Source organism: Python bivittatus, unplaced genomic scaffold, assembly GCF_059951505.1.
Source record: "Python bivittatus isolate LINGU-HERP-01145 unplaced genomic scaffold, Pbiv_v1 ctg000170_np1212, whole genome shotgun sequence".
NCBI classification, from domain to species: domain Eukaryota; kingdom Metazoa; phylum Chordata; class Lepidosauria; order Squamata; family Pythonidae; genus Python; species Python bivittatus.
In genome coordinates this window covers 2201000-2218328 of record NW_028277039.1, presented here as the reverse complement: position 1 = coordinate 2218328, position 17329 = coordinate 2201000, and the positions used below count along the sequence as shown (strand labels likewise).

The following is a 17329-nucleotide window of genomic DNA, read 5'->3' as shown; positions in this document are numbered from 1 at the left end:
TCTTTAGACTGTAGGACGGCAGATCTTGTTTAATTACCAATGCTTAGGAAAGATTTTAATCTTAGAATGGGAGATGATTTAAATCCGTTTCTTAAGCCTGCGCCCACCAGGAGCAAAAGCGTTCGCACTTGGCCTTTTTGTCACTCCTGGGTTTACCTCTAAGGACTACGCGAAAGAACGAGGGTTAGGGCTGTCCAAGGGGATGCCCCGCGACTAGGGTTCCACCACGCTACTTGCCTTTATTAAGGGCGGCGTTAGTGGACAGGCGGAATACTTGCAGCGGCAACACCAAGGGGAGAACTGCGCTGGATGAGGCCCGGCAGGCGCAGGGTTTACGCCCGCGGTAGCCAACCCAATCCAGCAAGCCGACCACCAGACCCGACCCTCCCCCTGCTGCCCCTTCCCAGCCGGAAGCAGCCCGCACCTCTTCTCGAAGAAAGCGAGTCCCTTCCAGCCGAGCTGGACCCCGCGCCCCGGGCGCTCTCTTGCTTCCCCGCCGCCTCGGCTGGGGCCCACGCAGCCCCTCCCGTTCCGGGGAGCCAGGGGCCTCTTGCCCCACGGGCATTTCGAGCGCAAGAGGCTGGGCGCCCTAGCGCGGGCGACGCTAACCGGCGGGGCCCGCGCGACGGCGCCCGAGCAGCCGCAGCCCGGCCCCCCGCGCCCCGGACTTGGCCGCCACCTCCACGGGCGAGAAGGCGGGCGCCGCGCTTCCGGCCCCGCCGCCCCTTCCGCCGCGTAGGTGGCCCGAGGCGCCATGGCGGCCGCTCCGCCGCCGGTGCTGCTGGGCCTGCGCGACTCCACCGTCCCGCCGGGCGACGGCCTCCCGCCGCAGGGCACCGCCAGCAAGCTGGGCGGGTCTCCGGTGAGCCGGCGGAGGGCGCCGCCGCCGCCTCCGCCTCCGGATGGTCCTGGGGCGGGAGCGCGCCGGGCGCTGATGGGCTTGGCTGGGCGTCCTGCGAGGGTCTCCGCCTGAACCTCCGGGGAATCCCGGCCCAACGCGGGCGGCTCCGGAGGATGCCGTGCGCCTTAGCGCGAAGACTTTCGGCGGTCCTCGAGCCGCCCCCGCTGGGCCTCTGCAGCCCCCGCCGTCCCTCTGAAGTCGCGGTCGCTGCGGCGCCCTCGCCCCGGCCCTCGCCCCGCGGTGTTGGCGGTAGCGAGGCGGCGCAGCAGCAGGGGCGCCGTTCCGGTCTCGGCTCTTTTTCGGAGCCCGAGGAGTGGCCGCCGGGAGCCAGGTGCTACGCTGCGGGTTTGAACCCTCTGCCGGAAGGGAACGCACGACCTTCGCCTGGCGGTCAGCAGTTGCGGGAACGGGTAGCTAGAAGCCGCTACGGAGGTTCACCGTGTAGCTGCAGGTGTTAGGCCAACCGGGAGAAGGCTAGACGGCAGGCTGACCAGCATACAGCACATGTTGTCTTTTGTGTGGCATTGCTTGGTAAAGTTGCTAGAAAGAGATAAACAAATATCTTTTATTGAAGATTAAACGACTTCAGAATCTTTTCCTGTTCTCCTAGGATTGGAGGCTCTCAGTGGCTGTGGTCCATCCTTCCTGTGGGATTTGCAGGGCTGGCTTACTGCATGTGGTGCAAATCTATTGTCCCCTTGAAGGGTCACTGTACCACCGAGTCATTAATGTATTTGCTTGCGCCACAAAAAGCTGCTGGGGGAATTCTGAAAGGTGGGTTGGAGTTTATCTTACCCCATCTCACCATTTGGGGGCAATACCTCTATCTTGTGTTTAAGTGAAACTATGATGCATGTAACTAAGAAGTAATATTACGTAGAATACATCGTATGCAAAGTCTCTTAATATTTTGTACAATCTCATGAAGTGGGTACTCCCTGTTTTTGAGTTTGCAAGTTATACATGAGCGCCTCCCTTGTATGCCAAAGATCTCGGGTGAGAAGGAATATTCCAGAGCTTGTGCCACTTGGTTCAGGAACCCCAGCAAGCCATATACATTTTATTTGTTTACAGGTTCAGTGACCACTTGTTCAGCAATCATTTGAACTTGTGACAGCACTGAACGAGTGGTACTTATGACCAGTCCTTAAGGTTCCTGCTGTTGCAGTGCCCCGTGGTCATGTGATCGCAATTCGGGCACTTGGCAACCAGCTCCTATTTACAATGGTTGCAGCGTCCCGCAATCATGTGATCACCATATGTGACCTTCCCTGCTGGCTTCCTACAAGCAAAGTCAATGGAGAAGCTGGCAGGGAAGGTCGCAAGTCGCTCCCGTAAGTTGCTCCTGCCACTTTTTCTCCCAAGGAGCCCGCTGTGCAGCACCCCCCTGCCCACACTCCATAGTGCACCCCCTCCCAGCCACACTCACACCACAGCACCCCCTCCCATGCCTGCCTGCACTCCAGAACACTCACCTACCTGCTGGCCCGCTTACAAGCCCCCCAGGGCTTACACCTTTCTGCCAGCTTCCCCATTGACTTTGCTTGTGGGAAGCCAGCAGGGAAGGTTGTAAGTCACAGTCACATGAGGTCCTCGCTTAATGACCTGCGATCCTCTCTTATGATGGCAATGGAGATTGCTGGGATTGCCATTGCTAAAAGTGATGCAGTCACCTGATGTCGTGGTTTATGATGGAAATTCCCATCTCCAATTACCATCATTAAGCGAGGACTGCCTGTATGGCTTAGTGTGCTTTGTGAACCCAGCCATTGTGGTTTATAAACCATGGTTTATTTTTAGTGTGTTGAGGTAATCAGCTAATTGTGGTATAATCAATAAAGCAAGCCATGTGTTGTGTGAATACCATGCAAAGCAAGGTGGACTAATGGCCTGGCTTAGAATCAGGTGGCATCCTATATTAGTTCACTCAGTGAGAACATGGGAGAGAAGGAATTCAAGCCACAAATTTCTTGATTTATTCAGATTACCTTTTATACAGATTATATAGATTTATACAGATTACCAGCTGCCAAATCTAGTAGTTACTGTGAAGTACGTATTTAATTTCTGTTCACTAACATTAACTTATGTTTCTCTTTTGCTACTGTCTGTACCATGTTTTTAAAGCTGGAAGGTGCTACGGTCCCAGTATTTGCAAATCCCAAGAAAAGAAATACAAGACTACACATGGAAACAGGTATCATGTGCCAGCGGGAATGTATTCTTTAACCAGTTGCATGTGGCCCAAATCAGCTTTCTGTCTGTGGAAGGACTTCCAGTATAGAAGTACAAGCCTCTGCTGGACTATCAACTAAAAAAATCACTTTAGAATTGGAGCACTGAATGGCCACTGAACAACTGGCTTGAGTCCCAGTGCCAGTAAAACATATAGAGAGAAAGTAGTGCATATATCATTCTGTAGAAACACAAGGGTAGTTTGCAACAGGCTACAACATAATATCTGTAGTCCTCATTAGAATGTATTTAGTATATTTTATTTGTGCCCCTTGTCTCAGTATATCTATATGGAACATTAATGGGAAGACTAACATGCCTTTTTACATCAGGTTCCCAATCTGGATGTCCTCTAGGTGTAAGATTTCAACTTACTAAATTCCCACCAGAAAATTCTAGTGCTGCAGTCATATATGTGGTTGGTGGAAACCAACTTGGGGAAAGCTGCATTAAACAATGACAGATGTTAAAGTCTAGTCATGCAATTAAAGTGATGCAAGGGCAGGCAAACATCCTCTGAAGCTGAAGCATTCAACTATGTATTGCCTCCCCTAAAAAAAAATATTCAGATTGTTGAAAAATGTATCCCTAATTCTTGCTCAGAAGTGTGTTTTTTAATGTGGTACCTGCTACAGTTGGGGTTGGCAGACTTTGCTCTTGGGGGATGTCCTTTGTTTGCTGAAGCAGGATCCAGAAGAGAGTTTAGCAAAAGAAAAAAGAAAAAAGGAATTGTTTATTAGATTTAGAGACCTCCTAACTCTAAATTAACTCTGGGCAACTTACAATTAAATTTTTATAGGTAGTCCTTCGGGTTCGAAGAAAATACACAGTTCATCTGTGAACACAGAGGTGGCTCTGCAGTTCCAGTCTGGAAGCGCAGAGTCTATCACAATGGGGCCACTGGAAGCCCATTGTTACAGTAACTATGGGTGTTATTCTGTGATGTTGCTCACGATTTTCCATCAGTTTTTGGCACCGCCTGTCTTCAAAGCTGGTGTAGACTTCATAGCACAGGGCTCACCAGTGGGTTCTGTCAGCAGCTGCAGCTTCTAGTTCCCTTGGCTGGATGTCACAGTGTCTTTGTAGCGCTTGTGTGGACGACCTCAAAGTCTCTTTCCAGTCTACAATTCACCATAGAGCAACTGGCAAGGCATACAGGGGTCATCCATTCTGAGGACATGTCCCAGCCATTGCATCTGGGCTCTGATAATCAGGGACTCGATGCTGGTAGATTCTGTGCAATCCAAGCCCCTCAGGTTGGAGACATGGTCTTGCCAACAAATGCCAAGGATGGAGCAGAGGGCGCACCTGTGAAATTTCTCCAGTTGTTTGATGCGTTGTCAGTACAAAGTCCAGGGTTCACATCCATATAGGAGAGAAGGGATAACCACAGCTCTGTAGACTTTCAGTTTTGTGGAAATAATGGATGTTGTGTTGATTGAGCACTCTAGTACACAGCTACCCCAGAGCCTGGCTGGCCTAACTGTACCTGGAGTCAATTTCTTTATCCAAAGACCCATCGCTCAAGATGATGCTTCACAAGTATTTGAAGCTGTTTATATTTGTCAGCTGTGTGTCAACAGTGATTTTTGGTTCTAGGAGTTAGACATTTGGCATGGGCTGGTAAAGTACTTCAGTCTTGTTCAGACTGATAGGCCAAAGAGCATAGCAGCATCTGAGAGTTTGTTCAGCATTAACTGTAGATCACTGTCTTTGTGTGCCAGGAGCACACAGTCATCAGCAAAGAGGGTTTCTTTAATGACTGTATGGAGGCACTTTGTGAGTTCAAGCAGCGAAGGTCAAAGAGAGAGCCATCCAATTGGTGCCTGATATATCCTCCTTCCTTCAGACCCTGGACAGCACATGATAACATGCCAAGCAAAGAACAGATTGAACAGGACTGCGAGTAGTACACAACCCTGTTTCACCTCATTGGAAACGGCAAATGCAGCTGACGTATCACCATTGTAAACAACTTGTCTTGTCATTCCATCATGGAGCAGCTGAATCAACTTCATGAATTTTCTCAGGCATCCATAACATCTCAGGATGATCCAGAGAGCCTCCCTGTTCACAGGGTCAAATGCCTTTGTCAGGTCCATGAAGACAAAGTAAAGAGGCCTGTACTTGCCTCATGGTAAATATCATGTCTACTGTACTCCATTCTGGCCAAAAGCCACACTGCACCTCTGGGAGGTTTCTTTCTGAGAGAGTGACAAGTCTGTTCAGAAGAATACAGGCAAAAATCTTGCCTTCGATGACAGCAGTGAGATATCCTTGTAATTTCCGCAGTCTGCTTTACTTCCCTTATTTTTATAGAGAGCCACTATGAGGGCATTGCAGAAGTTGGCAGGCATCTCCTCTGTGAACCAAATGTCTTCCAAGATATGTTGAAATGCCCGTAAGGTGTTTGGGTCTAGTACTTTGTAGATCTCAGCAGGAATACCATCCTGCCCTGTTGCTTTATTTGAGTTCATCTGCAAGATCTTTTTCTTAATCTCATCAGTCTAGGAAGCAGGTCTAGGGCATCTAAGACTGGCTGCTGAGGAATCTGCTGTAAGACATCAGGATCTACTCTGGATGGCCTATTGAGTAGGTTGGAAAAGTATTTAGCCCAGCAGTTTTTCAGTCCTTTCTGGTCTTTGATCAGGCTCAGATAACAGCAAGGGGGAGCATCCTGATTTAGAAGAACCATAAACAGATTTTATGGCACTGAATGTCTGCATAGCATTCCACCTGGTCAGCCTTTCTCTGCCACCACTCGTCCTGCATTTCTTGCAGTTCCACCTGTACTTTGGACTGCAGGTGTTTGTCTTTCTTTGAGACAGATGATGGGTCATTCTGCCAATCTGCATAGGGCTAGTTCTTGGCCTGGAGGGCTGCTGAAATGGTCTTGTGGTTTTCATCAAACCAGTCTTGATGTGCCCAGGTTTTCACTCCAAGTATAGCTGTTGCAGTCTGTGTGATGACATCTTTAAACTGCATCCACTTTTCAGAACAGGTTCCCACAAGCAGTAAATTGTCAAGAGAGTTTTTCATCAAGTACATCTTGAAAATGTTCGACGACCTAGGCCTTGCAGTCTGCCAATGCTGAATGACATTTTGACACTCCTTGGTTGCTTATAATGTAATGGGGTTACGTGCAGGTTGTGATTTGTCCAGCACTCAGCACCTCACATGGCCCGAGTGATGGTGACATCTTTAAAATCACGTTGGCGTACTATAACATAGTCAAGTAGGTGCCAGTGTTTGGACCTGAGATGCATCCAAGTTGCTTTGTACTTGTTTGGAAGTCTGAACATCATGTTAGTGATGCACGAGTTGTGCTTGGCACACTTGCTCAGAAGCAGCAGGCCATTACTGATTAGTTTTCCCACCTCATGTCTTCCAAGGACTTCATCCCAGTTGTCGCTGTCTGTCCCCATCCTAGCGTTAAAGTTGCCCAAAATGATGAATTTGCCGCTGGTGGGGGTTGTCTAAATAGTCTGGTCCAAGTCCTTGTAGAAACCTTCCTTGTCTGTCTGGATTCATGAGAGTTGGTGCATAGATGCTGACAATGGTGATATACTAGGACTTGCTGAAAGGAAAGCAGAACTTTATAATAGGTCCATTTATTCCAGTAGGTAGAGTAGAGATATTCTTCAGCAGAGCAGTTTTGATTGCAAAACCTACTCCGTCAATCCTGTTGTTAGTCTGTGGTTTCTCTTTCCAAAATAATATATGTCCACTCACTAGCCAAAAAAGATTTTAAATGGTAAAGCTTGGGATTTTTTTTCATATTTCTTTTGTCTTGCATCTCAGTCCTGTGCATGTATACTCAGAAGTATACTTGCTGATTTAAACCTGTGTTTTCTTTGCATAAGCTAGTAATAGCATCTGGAGTTTTGATCCCATGCAAATCCTTTAATTCATTGTCATCAAAAACTCAGTTTAAATTTTTGGGACTTCCAGAGGAAGAAATGGTGGACTGAAGATGGCTCTGCGAAAAGTGGAGTCGACAATTGCAGCAGAATGAAGAGCCAGCAAGTAGACCGGCTCTTCGACAATTCCTCTCTGGACAAGGAGAGGATTTGAGATCCACAAGTGCTCCAGACAGCTGCTTCTTGCAACGAGACCTCAAGACAGTGGTCTCCGGTGGGTTTAGAGCTCTGGGAGATGAGGGAATAGCTATGTTGCTTAAACCATGGTCAGCACCTTTGAAAGTTCACATACTTCCTTTTCTAATCATTTGGAAATTGCTTGTTAACTGCTTTTCAGCTATTAAAAACCTTTGGATCAACAAGTTTGACAGTACCGGGTGAGTTTCCTTCGATCCTTAGTGAAAGAAAATTTTAACTACAAGTTTAAGAACTTAAAAAAAATTTTTTTTTTGGAATAAACAGCAAAGGAGTGATTAAAAATCTGGTTTTAGAAAATTACAAACTAAGATTGTTAGAAGTAAAAGGAAGGAATATAGAGTTTATTTGATCAAGGTTAAAATAGGTATGTTGTTATCTCTGGTAACCCTTAATGGACTTTTGCTGACACCAGCACTGAAATGATGATGCTTTATGGATTTATTTATAGATAAGAGATGGGATATGGGAAGAAGAGATCATTTGTTGTATTTTAAGACAACAAATGATGAAGGTGGGAAGTCACTTCTGTATATATTTCTTTTCTTTTTCTTTACTATATTCTTTTCTATTTCTCTATTTTTCCTTTTTTTTCTTTTCTGCACTTTCTATTTTTTCTATTTTTTCTATTCTTCTATCTTTTAGTTTGTATTAGTTTTTACTCTTGTAATTATAATGTTTAATAAAATTACTATTTTAAAAAAAACTCAGATTACATTTTTCAGATGAAAGTACTACCCTCTTGATGTTTAGTGAGAATTAAATGTTGCTGTTCAGTGGGTCTTACTCTCAGGATACAATCAAAGCTTGTTTGTGTTAGGGGTGTGGCCCCATGCTGCACAGCCTTGTCCAAAGGAGGTTAGTCCCTGGGCCTGCTTTGCAGAAACAACCTCTACACCAGGGGTCCCCAAACTCTTCAGCTTATCAACTCCTTCATGAAGTTTCAGATTGTTCATCAACCCCCAAACATTTATTATATGAAAATAAGTTAATAAATATTACTTTAACTAATAGTACTACGAATAACAACAACAACAATGGATAGTCCCATCACCCTTGGGGGTTAATATTGACCACTTTGGGGAACCCTGCCCTACATCAACACTCATCCTGAAGCTCAGGTGGTCTTGGTCTGGTCAGTTGCCTAGGTGCCATGTATCTTAAGCTATGTTCCTTGGTGGAAGGCAGGGTGCAAATGTGGAACACATTAAATACTGTAATATGATTGGGCATAATTCTGAGCTCAAATAGTAACTGGGAATAGTCATATTAATATTATTGTGAATTTGTAGGCAAGTCATTTCAGAGTTTAAATAAATTTATTGTGATGCTGTGTTAAATGCATGAGTTCTAAGGTATGTGAGTCTATTGGCCTGGAAGTTGCCTTATTTGTTTTTGCTGCAGCAATCTAACACAGTTTCCCTCTGGAATTCATTTACATTTGCTTTCTCTATAGCCATCTGTTCCATTTCAAAGGTCTCTGCAGCTGTGCAAAATCTGCATTGTATCTCCTGAAAGAAGCATAACAAGCTCACGGGTATAGCTTTGTTCTGCAGGCAGAAGGGCCCAAACAGAATTCATTCATTTGTTCGTTCGTTCATTCATTCATTCAATATAGCTGCCCATCTCAAATATGTGACTGGGTGGCTCACAACAATTAAAAAAGAACATAAAACAATTCCTGGCCTCTCCAAGCAGGACTGGAAAAGTCTCCAGTCTGATGACTTAAAGCAACTGCTTCTTTATAAACAATACTCCACTTGGATCTGGCTCTGCATAAGGTTACTTCTGCATCCATTGTTTTAACAGGAGCAAGAACGGACACGAGCAGTCATGGACTGGTGCGATGGAGCAGATGATTGGGGAGAAGACTGTAAAGAAGCATCTTCTGAGCTGTGTGGGATATTTGACTCTTTTCCCAGAGAAGCACACTGTGTAGCTCAGTTCCAGAGGCTGAGCCTCAGGAAAAGCACAGGGGTCTTTTGTGACCTAGCTGAGAAAAAGCAAACCAAACCCTCCAGCTGCATCCCTGAGTTTCAGCCCTACTACATCAGTGTAGTGGATGAAGAAGACTGCCTTGGTTGTGACAACATGGATCACGCTCAGAGGCTTCTAAAGGAATATCAGCAGAGGAAGGAGGTGGATTTGGAGCAGTTGATGTCAGCAGGGTGAGGCACAAGTCAAGGCTAACGTGAAAGAGTCTTCCAGAGTCTCCCTGGGTTGGGAAGGTCCTTGAGTGGCTGAAGAATTTGTAGCAAGCAACAGCCAGATGTACAGATTTGGAGAACGTACAGCATAGAACAGAGTATGTTCAAGAGATTTGCTGATTTGAATATTTACAGTTTTCTATTAGTGACTTCAAAGCAATTCACAGAAGTAAATTTCAAACCATTCAGATAACAAAATGCAAGTATAAAAATGATCAGGATCAGCCATAAAGTCAACAGCATAGAAGTTGTAGATAAACCTTCCATCTGGTAAGTTAAACCAGGCAGAGCTTCAATCCTGCTGTCATGGCCACCATCTTTACTTTTTTTACCATACCCTGTGGACATCCCAGACCACAGTTTTCACTTTCTCTATTTGGTAGAAAACACTTCTGAGTTTGTTACTAATGCAGTAATGTGATTGGTCTAATATTGGTGTCTTCCCTCTTTCAGTTACACCACTGATGATTCTGGTGAGAAGTATGAGAAGAGTGAAGCTAAAAAGAGAAACCAGATGTTCCACAAGTTCATGAAAAGAATTTCATTCTGCCAGGAACAGATCTTAAGGTAGGCTTGGCCCATTTATTTAGTGTCTGGGTATTAGAAAACTGGGAATGTATATGGAATTAAGCTAGAATTTAGAATATCTTTGAGCCCTACATGAAGGGAGGTGTCCTAAATCTTGGGAACCAGGCTTTTGGAGCGCTTAAAAAAAAACAATTTCCCTCCAAGGCAGTAGGGTTGCTGACAATGTAGTGATGTCCCTGGAGGATTCAGAAGTGAAGTGTGCTGCTCTCTTTTACAAATGGGAGGGGAGGATCCAAGACAGAAAGTGGCATTCAGCTGGCAGGTATTTAACACACCTGCTGTAACCTTTAATTAAAAAATGGACAAAAGCACATTGCTGCAAATTGGCACTTCAGTACTGTGCTTTCAGGGCAGGTTTCCCCACTGGTCTGGGCGGCCCCACATGGATCTTCTCCTTAAGTAAAAGTTCCAACCATTGGCTCAGGTGAACTGAAGAAAACTAAAAGGATGGACTTAATAGTCCAAAGCAAAATATTTTCTGTATATTGCAGCTGAAAGCCCTTGTAACAAAATAAACCAAAATCAGGGTTTCCAAATGATGTATAAGCCAAAATTTGGCAATTCTGTAGGACAAAATGTTTTAAATTGATCTGCTTTGGTTCATAGAGCTGGGCTGTAACACTGCATAATAAGTTTTATTGTTGTAACCACAGGCCATACTATATAACGTACCATAAAATACAATAACAGAAATCATCAGTAATAGCAATCAGGGGATGTCTTCCCCCTTTCAAATACATTTAATAATTTCTGTAGCAGTGCCTTTGGTTCTCACCTTTCTGCACACAGTGGCTGCTTTGGAAAGGTGAGCACATTGTAGGAGGAGAACCATGTTAGCCCAAAATCAGGAGTCTGGTAGTAGTTTTTCCAAATAACAGATTTGATTAAAAGACATAACGTCATCTCCATGCAGCTAATGAAGTGAGTTACAACTCACAAACGTTCATATATTTTAATCAAATGTCAGCATACATGGTATCAGACTCCTACTGTATATTCACATTCTGTTTATGAAGTGTCTCCATTGACATAATGAAAAGACAAATCAATTATTATTCCTTTCATTCAAGGTTTAATGATATATTTAAAAATTAGGCTGAATGGTTTTCTCTATACAACATATTATGTTTTTGTGTTTCCTTTTATTTCCCTTTCTCTTTTTTGTTCCTTTTCTCTTTTGTTCCTTTTTCTTCTCTTTCTTTGTTTCAGTTGTGAGCAAATAAAAAAAAAATTAAAAGGGATGGTTGGGAGAATTCTCACTGGTTTGCCATCTGGTAAATGAGATTCTTCTGATTTTCTTTCAACTAGCACATGTACCCTTTCTTGGCTCCTAGGCTGATGACATTCTGTTTGCACTGTATCCTTGTTGACCCCTCTCCCCCACTCCGACAGCTTGCATCCGGGTGTATCTTACTGGCTCACCTGCTCCTCATCTTCCCAGGGCTTCTCTTCCCTCCCTGCCTGTTGCTTTTCCAATAGTCCCAGCAGTGAGGACCAGGATTCCTATGCGGCATATCCTACTGGCCCACCCACCTGCCCTGATCTTCCCAAAAATCTTCCCTCTCCATAGCAGCTGCTGCTGCCAGGGTTTGCATACTCTGTCACTGGGGAAACTCCCCAGTCATGCCTTTTCCCACTCTTACCAACTCCCCCATCCCCACTCCAAGCCATTTCTGCCTAGTACAGCTGTGGTTCCATTCATATCCAGAAAAAACAGCCTCCTTTCGTTACTCATATGAAACACAGCATTTGAAATGTGTTTCAGTTTGGGCAGGGATTACTCAAACCAACTTTTCTTGTGCATGGAATGTTTTGTACATCCCTAGTGCTAGGCTGTTAGCACCTGAGTTCGTGCAGCATATTAATCCCAAATTAAACAGACTTAGAATAATATCTGAACCCAGCCTTGGTGTGGAGGGAACAGTAAAAGAGCCAAACTACCTGCTCACATAGCAGGGTGTTTGTATGCTCTTACTGTATCTAATGGGACCAAGCCCTGACAAAGGTAGATTTGTCCTGTTACCAAATGGCTTCATCCCCAAGAAGGGCTTGCCCTGTCAGGCCCTCCCGCCAGATATTGCTCCCCTCCCCCAGTCTCTGACTGAGGTTTCATTGCTCTGTTCTAGATTTGATGGCAGCCCCAGGCCGCCCTGGCTAATGCAAGAAACTCAGCAGGGCCAGTCTTAGTATTGGGACGGTGGATCTTTGGGGAACCCAGGACCATAGGCTAGGCTGGGAAATCTGAAGACACCCCACAGACCAAGGCAAACTGCTTCTGGAACTACATGGATGGAGGAGTCAGTACTGGCCTGAGCAATATCTTACTTTTGTTTATGGATTTTGGCTGTGATTCTAATTGTAATATTGTGACAGAGTATCTTCACTTCTGGTGTTTTCTTTTTAAAAAGTTTTATTATGCTTTTATTCCATACGTTTGTAGTATCATAATTATTCTTAGCATATTTTTGTTTAGCTGCCTAGGGAGAATTTTTGTCTTAAATGGAAGCTTAGGGGCAGTAACAATATGTTTGGGATCTTTTGACAATTAGGTACTCCTGGGATGGCCAGCCTTTATTTATTACCAGCCCATCTGCAGACTTCCAAGCAACAGTCCCACCCTGTAATAACTGCAAGAGTAATAGAATCTTTGAATTCCAACTTATGCCAGCCATGGTCAACATGCTGAAGATCAAGGACAACGGTAGGCAACCTGAATTAAGATTTTGGCTTGCAATTAGCCCTTTGTTTTTTTCTCCTTTCTGCAGTTTAAGTAGGGGAGAGAGGCTGGGTGGAAAACTGGAAGTTATACTTTGGATACTCAGAATGGGTGACTTTTCAGCTCATTTCTGCCCATATATTACTTATATTTGCAAATGCTTTGTCAGTCAGGTTTGGCTGTTTCACTACCCCTACAGGTTTCTATTACAATAAATTATTTTCTCCACATGCTCGGACCGAAGCTGCCAGACTGCCTAACCATTGAGGTGCTAGCAGCTTGCGGGCAATGAGTCCAGGGGAGACTTGATCCCCAGATCCTTGGCATGCAGAAGGCGCAGGCCCATCAGACACTCCAAGTACCAGGCTCTTGGCTTCTTTCTGAGACATTTCAAGCTTCTGGCAAACACATTCTTGTTCTAATCCAGTTTTGCTTGAAGCCTTTTTTGTTCTTTTGTGCTTTGTAACAAAGTTATTGTAGGAAAGCTAAGAATTTGAATGAATGAAGAAATGTTTACAGCTAGTCAGGGTTTTCCAAGTCAACATTAGGAAGACAGGGTTTCTCACTAGATTTGGTAATGAAGGACTAGTGGAAACCTTGCAGGGCCACTGTGAAAAATATTCTCAGCATCTTTCAGATAAAGTTGCTTGGATTTGCTTTGAGGGGGTGATCCTATGGAAGTGACTGAGGTATGTCTTTGCTCAGTTATCTGGGCAGAGTTTCAATAGGTTAGTCCTGAAAAAGTGGACAGGGTCTTGCTACAGTGTCACCTGTACTCTGGACCCATACCCCTCCTGGGTGGTCAAGGCCTCCCAGGAGGTGGCAGGCAGTTTGGTCCAAATGGTGGTTAATGCCTCTTTGTGGGAGGAGGTGGTTCCACCTGCCTGGAGGAAGCAGTGGTTCACCCCATTCTCAAGAGGCTACCTTTGGGCCTGAACATGTTGGACAACTTTTGTCCAGTCTCCAACCTTCTCTTATTGTTTAAGAGGGTGGTGGGCACTCAGCTCCAAAAGGCCCTGGAAGAAGTGGATTGTCTGGATCCTTTTCAGTCAAGATTTAGGCTAGGTTGTAGTAATGAGACAGCATTGACTATGCTTGTTAATGACCTCTGGCAAGCTCAGGATGGGGGTATTGAAAGCTGCTGAGAGATCCAATAAAGCTAGGATGTCCATTCTAGCCCTCCTGGATCTCTCAGCGGCTTTCAATACCATTGACTATGGTATCCTTCTGGACTAGTGTGGGGGATTGGGAGTGGGAGGCACAGTTCTTCAGTGCTTCTCCTTTCTCCATGGCCATTACCAGTCAGTGGTAGTGATAGGGGTAAATCTAGCTCTAGGCCCCTGTTATGTGGAGTGCCTCAGGACTTGGTACTCTCACCCCTCCTATTCAACATCTACATGAAGCCATTGGGTAAGGCCATCTGGCAGCATGGAGTGCAGCAACATCAATACGCTGATGATACTCAGTTGTACATCTCTGTCCCAGGCCGAACAAGTGATGTGGGTGAGGGCACCAATTTAGTGTGTATAATCAAGTCCTGGGTGGGCCTGAGGAGGGAGTTGCCCTCTCAAAAATATGTCCACCTGGGTTTCAGGTTTTGCATCAGCTGAGACTCATGGGGAGAAGGAGGTGGCTATTGCTATCTGTGAGTTGCTGAAGTCATTTAGAGGCTCTGCTCCTCAGATAACCAGATGTGAGACCCTCTGGCTTAAGGTGGGCCTTCTAGAACAGTTGGGATTGCTGCTGGTGTACCATCCTCCCTGCTGCCCACCATCATCTCTGCTTAAGTAGCTGGATTCTGTGGCTGGGCTGCCAGTGGAGTTCCCAAGGCTGATGGTCCTTGGGGACTTTAACCTGGCACCTAATGACATTCAGTTCAGAGTGGCTCAGGAGTTCATGGCCTCCATGGCAACCATGGACCTGTCCCAAGTAATAGAGGGCTCAACACGTACCAGGAGTTAGGGATGTTTCCACTGTTGGTCTTTGATGGGGTTGCACTTCCCCCTTCGAGACTGGTGCACAACTTGGGGGTCCTCCTGGACTTTTAGCTACAGCCAGGAGGGCTTTTCCATAGATACATCTTGTATGTCAGTAGCACCCCTTCCTTGAAAGGGTATCCCTTCAGATGGTCATTCACACCCTGGTCACCTCATGACTAGATTACTGCAGTTCACTCTACATGGAAATGCCCTTTTTTAAAAGATACATACATACTGTATGTTGCCACTAATTTGAGCATTGATGCTTAATTTAGGATTTGCAGGACAGATACCAAAGAACGAGAACACCAAGGGTGATGCCAGGTCAGCAACAAACCTTTTACAGAAAATTTATTAAAAAATTACACTTACAGTGCCAGAGGGATATGTCCCCCGGCAGCCGGGTGAGCCCAAACAGAATCTGGGAATCCTGGAAATTGACTCACTCTCACTCTCTGGAATTTGACTCACCAGAAAGCTGGGTAAAAGGGCAAAGCTTATAGCCCCTTTTCCCCATTCCCCCACCCTTTGGAATGCTCACCCTAGCACTGGGATAATTAGCAAGAAGGAAATTACAGTAATATTTGTACAGTATTTACATTCATTGGGAAGGAAGGGATTACAAATGAGTAAATAGGAACACAGTAGAGAATACACATTGAGGGGAATGTGCTAGCCCCAGCTGTTTGGCTAGCACCTAGAAGCTGCTAGCTGCCAACTGCTTAGGAGGCAAAAAAGCCTTCAGTGTGAAGCTGATTAAGGTCTGGTCAGTTTAAGGTAGCAAGCCCCAGAGGGTTTTAATCCACTAATTAAAGTCACAGAGCTGAGCTTGTTAACTTGCTGTTAGCACTTTTTAGGGAAGCATTGTGCTCTGGAGAAAAGCTGCTCAGGAAAAGATAGCTTGTTTAAGCAATCTCTCTGCTCTGGTGGAGGGGGGCAGGACAACACACACACACAATACAGAAAAACAGGGAAAAAGAATACACAAAATTATAAAAGAAAAACGTTGAAACCTGGTAGTTCAGGCAGAGTGGTTGTGTTCCAGGTCCCTTCTATTAAATGTTGCCATCTTGTGGGACCTAGAAAGCATGCCTTCTTTGTCATGGCCCCCACCCACTGGAACAGCAGTCCCAAAGCTCTGGAAGGGGGGGGGGTGCTGTCATGTTGTGTTTTAATTGTTTTGAACTTCACATTAGATTTTGTAAGCTGCCCAAAGTCTCTTGGAGTGGGTGGCCATAACATATTCAATAAAAAATATATATACATACATAATCCCATCCAGGGGCTTACCCTGTGCCTGAAGGCTGTGAGGGTCTGGATGGAGAGGAACCATCTGCGACTTAACCCCAGCAACTTTTGGTTTTGGGGACCCCCGGATCTGGAGACTTGCCATCTTTAACTCTTGACAGGGTAGCACTCCCCCAGAGAGAGGTGGTGCACAATTTGGGGATCTTCTGGACTCATAGCTCCTGCTTGAGGAGCAGGTGACAGCTGTGTCCATAGGGCCTTTGCATGAATTCATTTTGTGCTCCATTCCTGGACTGGGAGGCCCTGCTCATGATCATGCATGCCATGGTCACTTCCCATTAGGATTACTGCAAAATGCTATATATTGGGACTGCCCTTGAAAACCACCTAGAAATTTCAACTGGTCCAGAATGCAGCAGCACATGCAGTTTGGAGCACCCTGCATCTTGTCCATATTACACCACTGCTATGCAAGTTGCACCAGCTTCCATTTTTTTCCAGGTGCTGGGCATCACCTTTAAAGTCCTGTATGGCATGGGGCCAGGTTATTTGAGGGATCACCTCTCCTTGGGGATATCTACCCATCCCACTAGACTGGAGATGGTGGGCTTGCTCCAGGTCTCCTGTCAAGTGTTGCTATCTGATGGGACTTAGGAAGTGAGCCTTTTCTGTAGCTGTGCCTCTACCCTATGGAACAGCTTCTCCCCTGAAATACAGAAGGCCCAGTCCCTCCTTGCCTTCCAGAAGGCTGTTAAGACCTATCTGTTTCCCTCAGGTCAGGATGGGGCGGGAGGCCAAGCCCGGTATTTTGGGTGTTTTTTGAGAGAGCACTGTTATGGAGCTGATGGTGTGTTAGAATTTTAATCCTGTGTTTTTATTATTTGTTTTTGTTAGAAGGACTAACTTTCATAAATTCCTACATGTCTTTGTGATAAGGGCAGTAACCTTGAAAATGCCCTTCTCCTTTTTTGGCAGATACATCAATAGAATTTGGAACTGCAGTGGTGTACACATGTGAGAAAAGTTGTTGGACAGCCAGTTCTGCACCCTTGGAAGAATATATTTTTGTACAAGAAGATCCAGATCAGCAACTGTTTAAATAAATTCTATTTACTGTAATTCCTTGCCTAACTGAAATTGTGTGTGAGTTAATGTGTTTTAACTGAGAAGTGCCACAAGCTTGCTGTTCACAAAAGAAACAGAGATCATGAAGCCCTGTAATTTGTGCAAAAGAAGGAATGTTAGCTGGTGTGGGTCTTCCGGGCTCTGTGGCCATGTTCTGGAAGTTTTGTTTCCTAACATTTCCCCAGTATCTGTGACTGGCATCTTCAGAGGGCAGG

General features: G+C 45.4%; 1 protein-coding gene across 4 annotated transcripts; it reads left to right on the top strand.

Annotated features, from left to right (window-relative positions):
• Positions 1–629: 629 nt before the first annotated feature.
• Positions 630–17108, top strand: PDCD2L (programmed cell death 2 like). Of its 4 annotated transcripts, XM_088135524.1 has the most exons (8): positions 875–1311; positions 1512–1675; positions 3029–3098; positions 9061–9419; positions 9912–10025; positions 12596–12747; positions 15017–15065; positions 16965–17108. In XM_088135524.1, exons 1-8 carry the CDS (start codon positions 1015–1017, stop codon positions 17005–17007), a joined length of 1248 nt encoding a protein of 415 aa, XP_087991650.1. In that variant the 5' UTR covers positions 875–1014; the 3' UTR covers positions 17008–17108. The 4 variants fall into 4 exon arrangements, with proteins under 4 accessions (XP_087991651.1, XP_087991650.1, XP_087991649.1 ...); XM_088135525.1 differs by lacking the exons at positions 875–1311; positions 15017–15065 and adding an exon at positions 630–862; XM_088135523.1 differs by lacking the exon at positions 15017–15065 and having other exon boundaries at positions 880–1311.
• Positions 17109–17329: the final 221 nt, after the last annotated feature.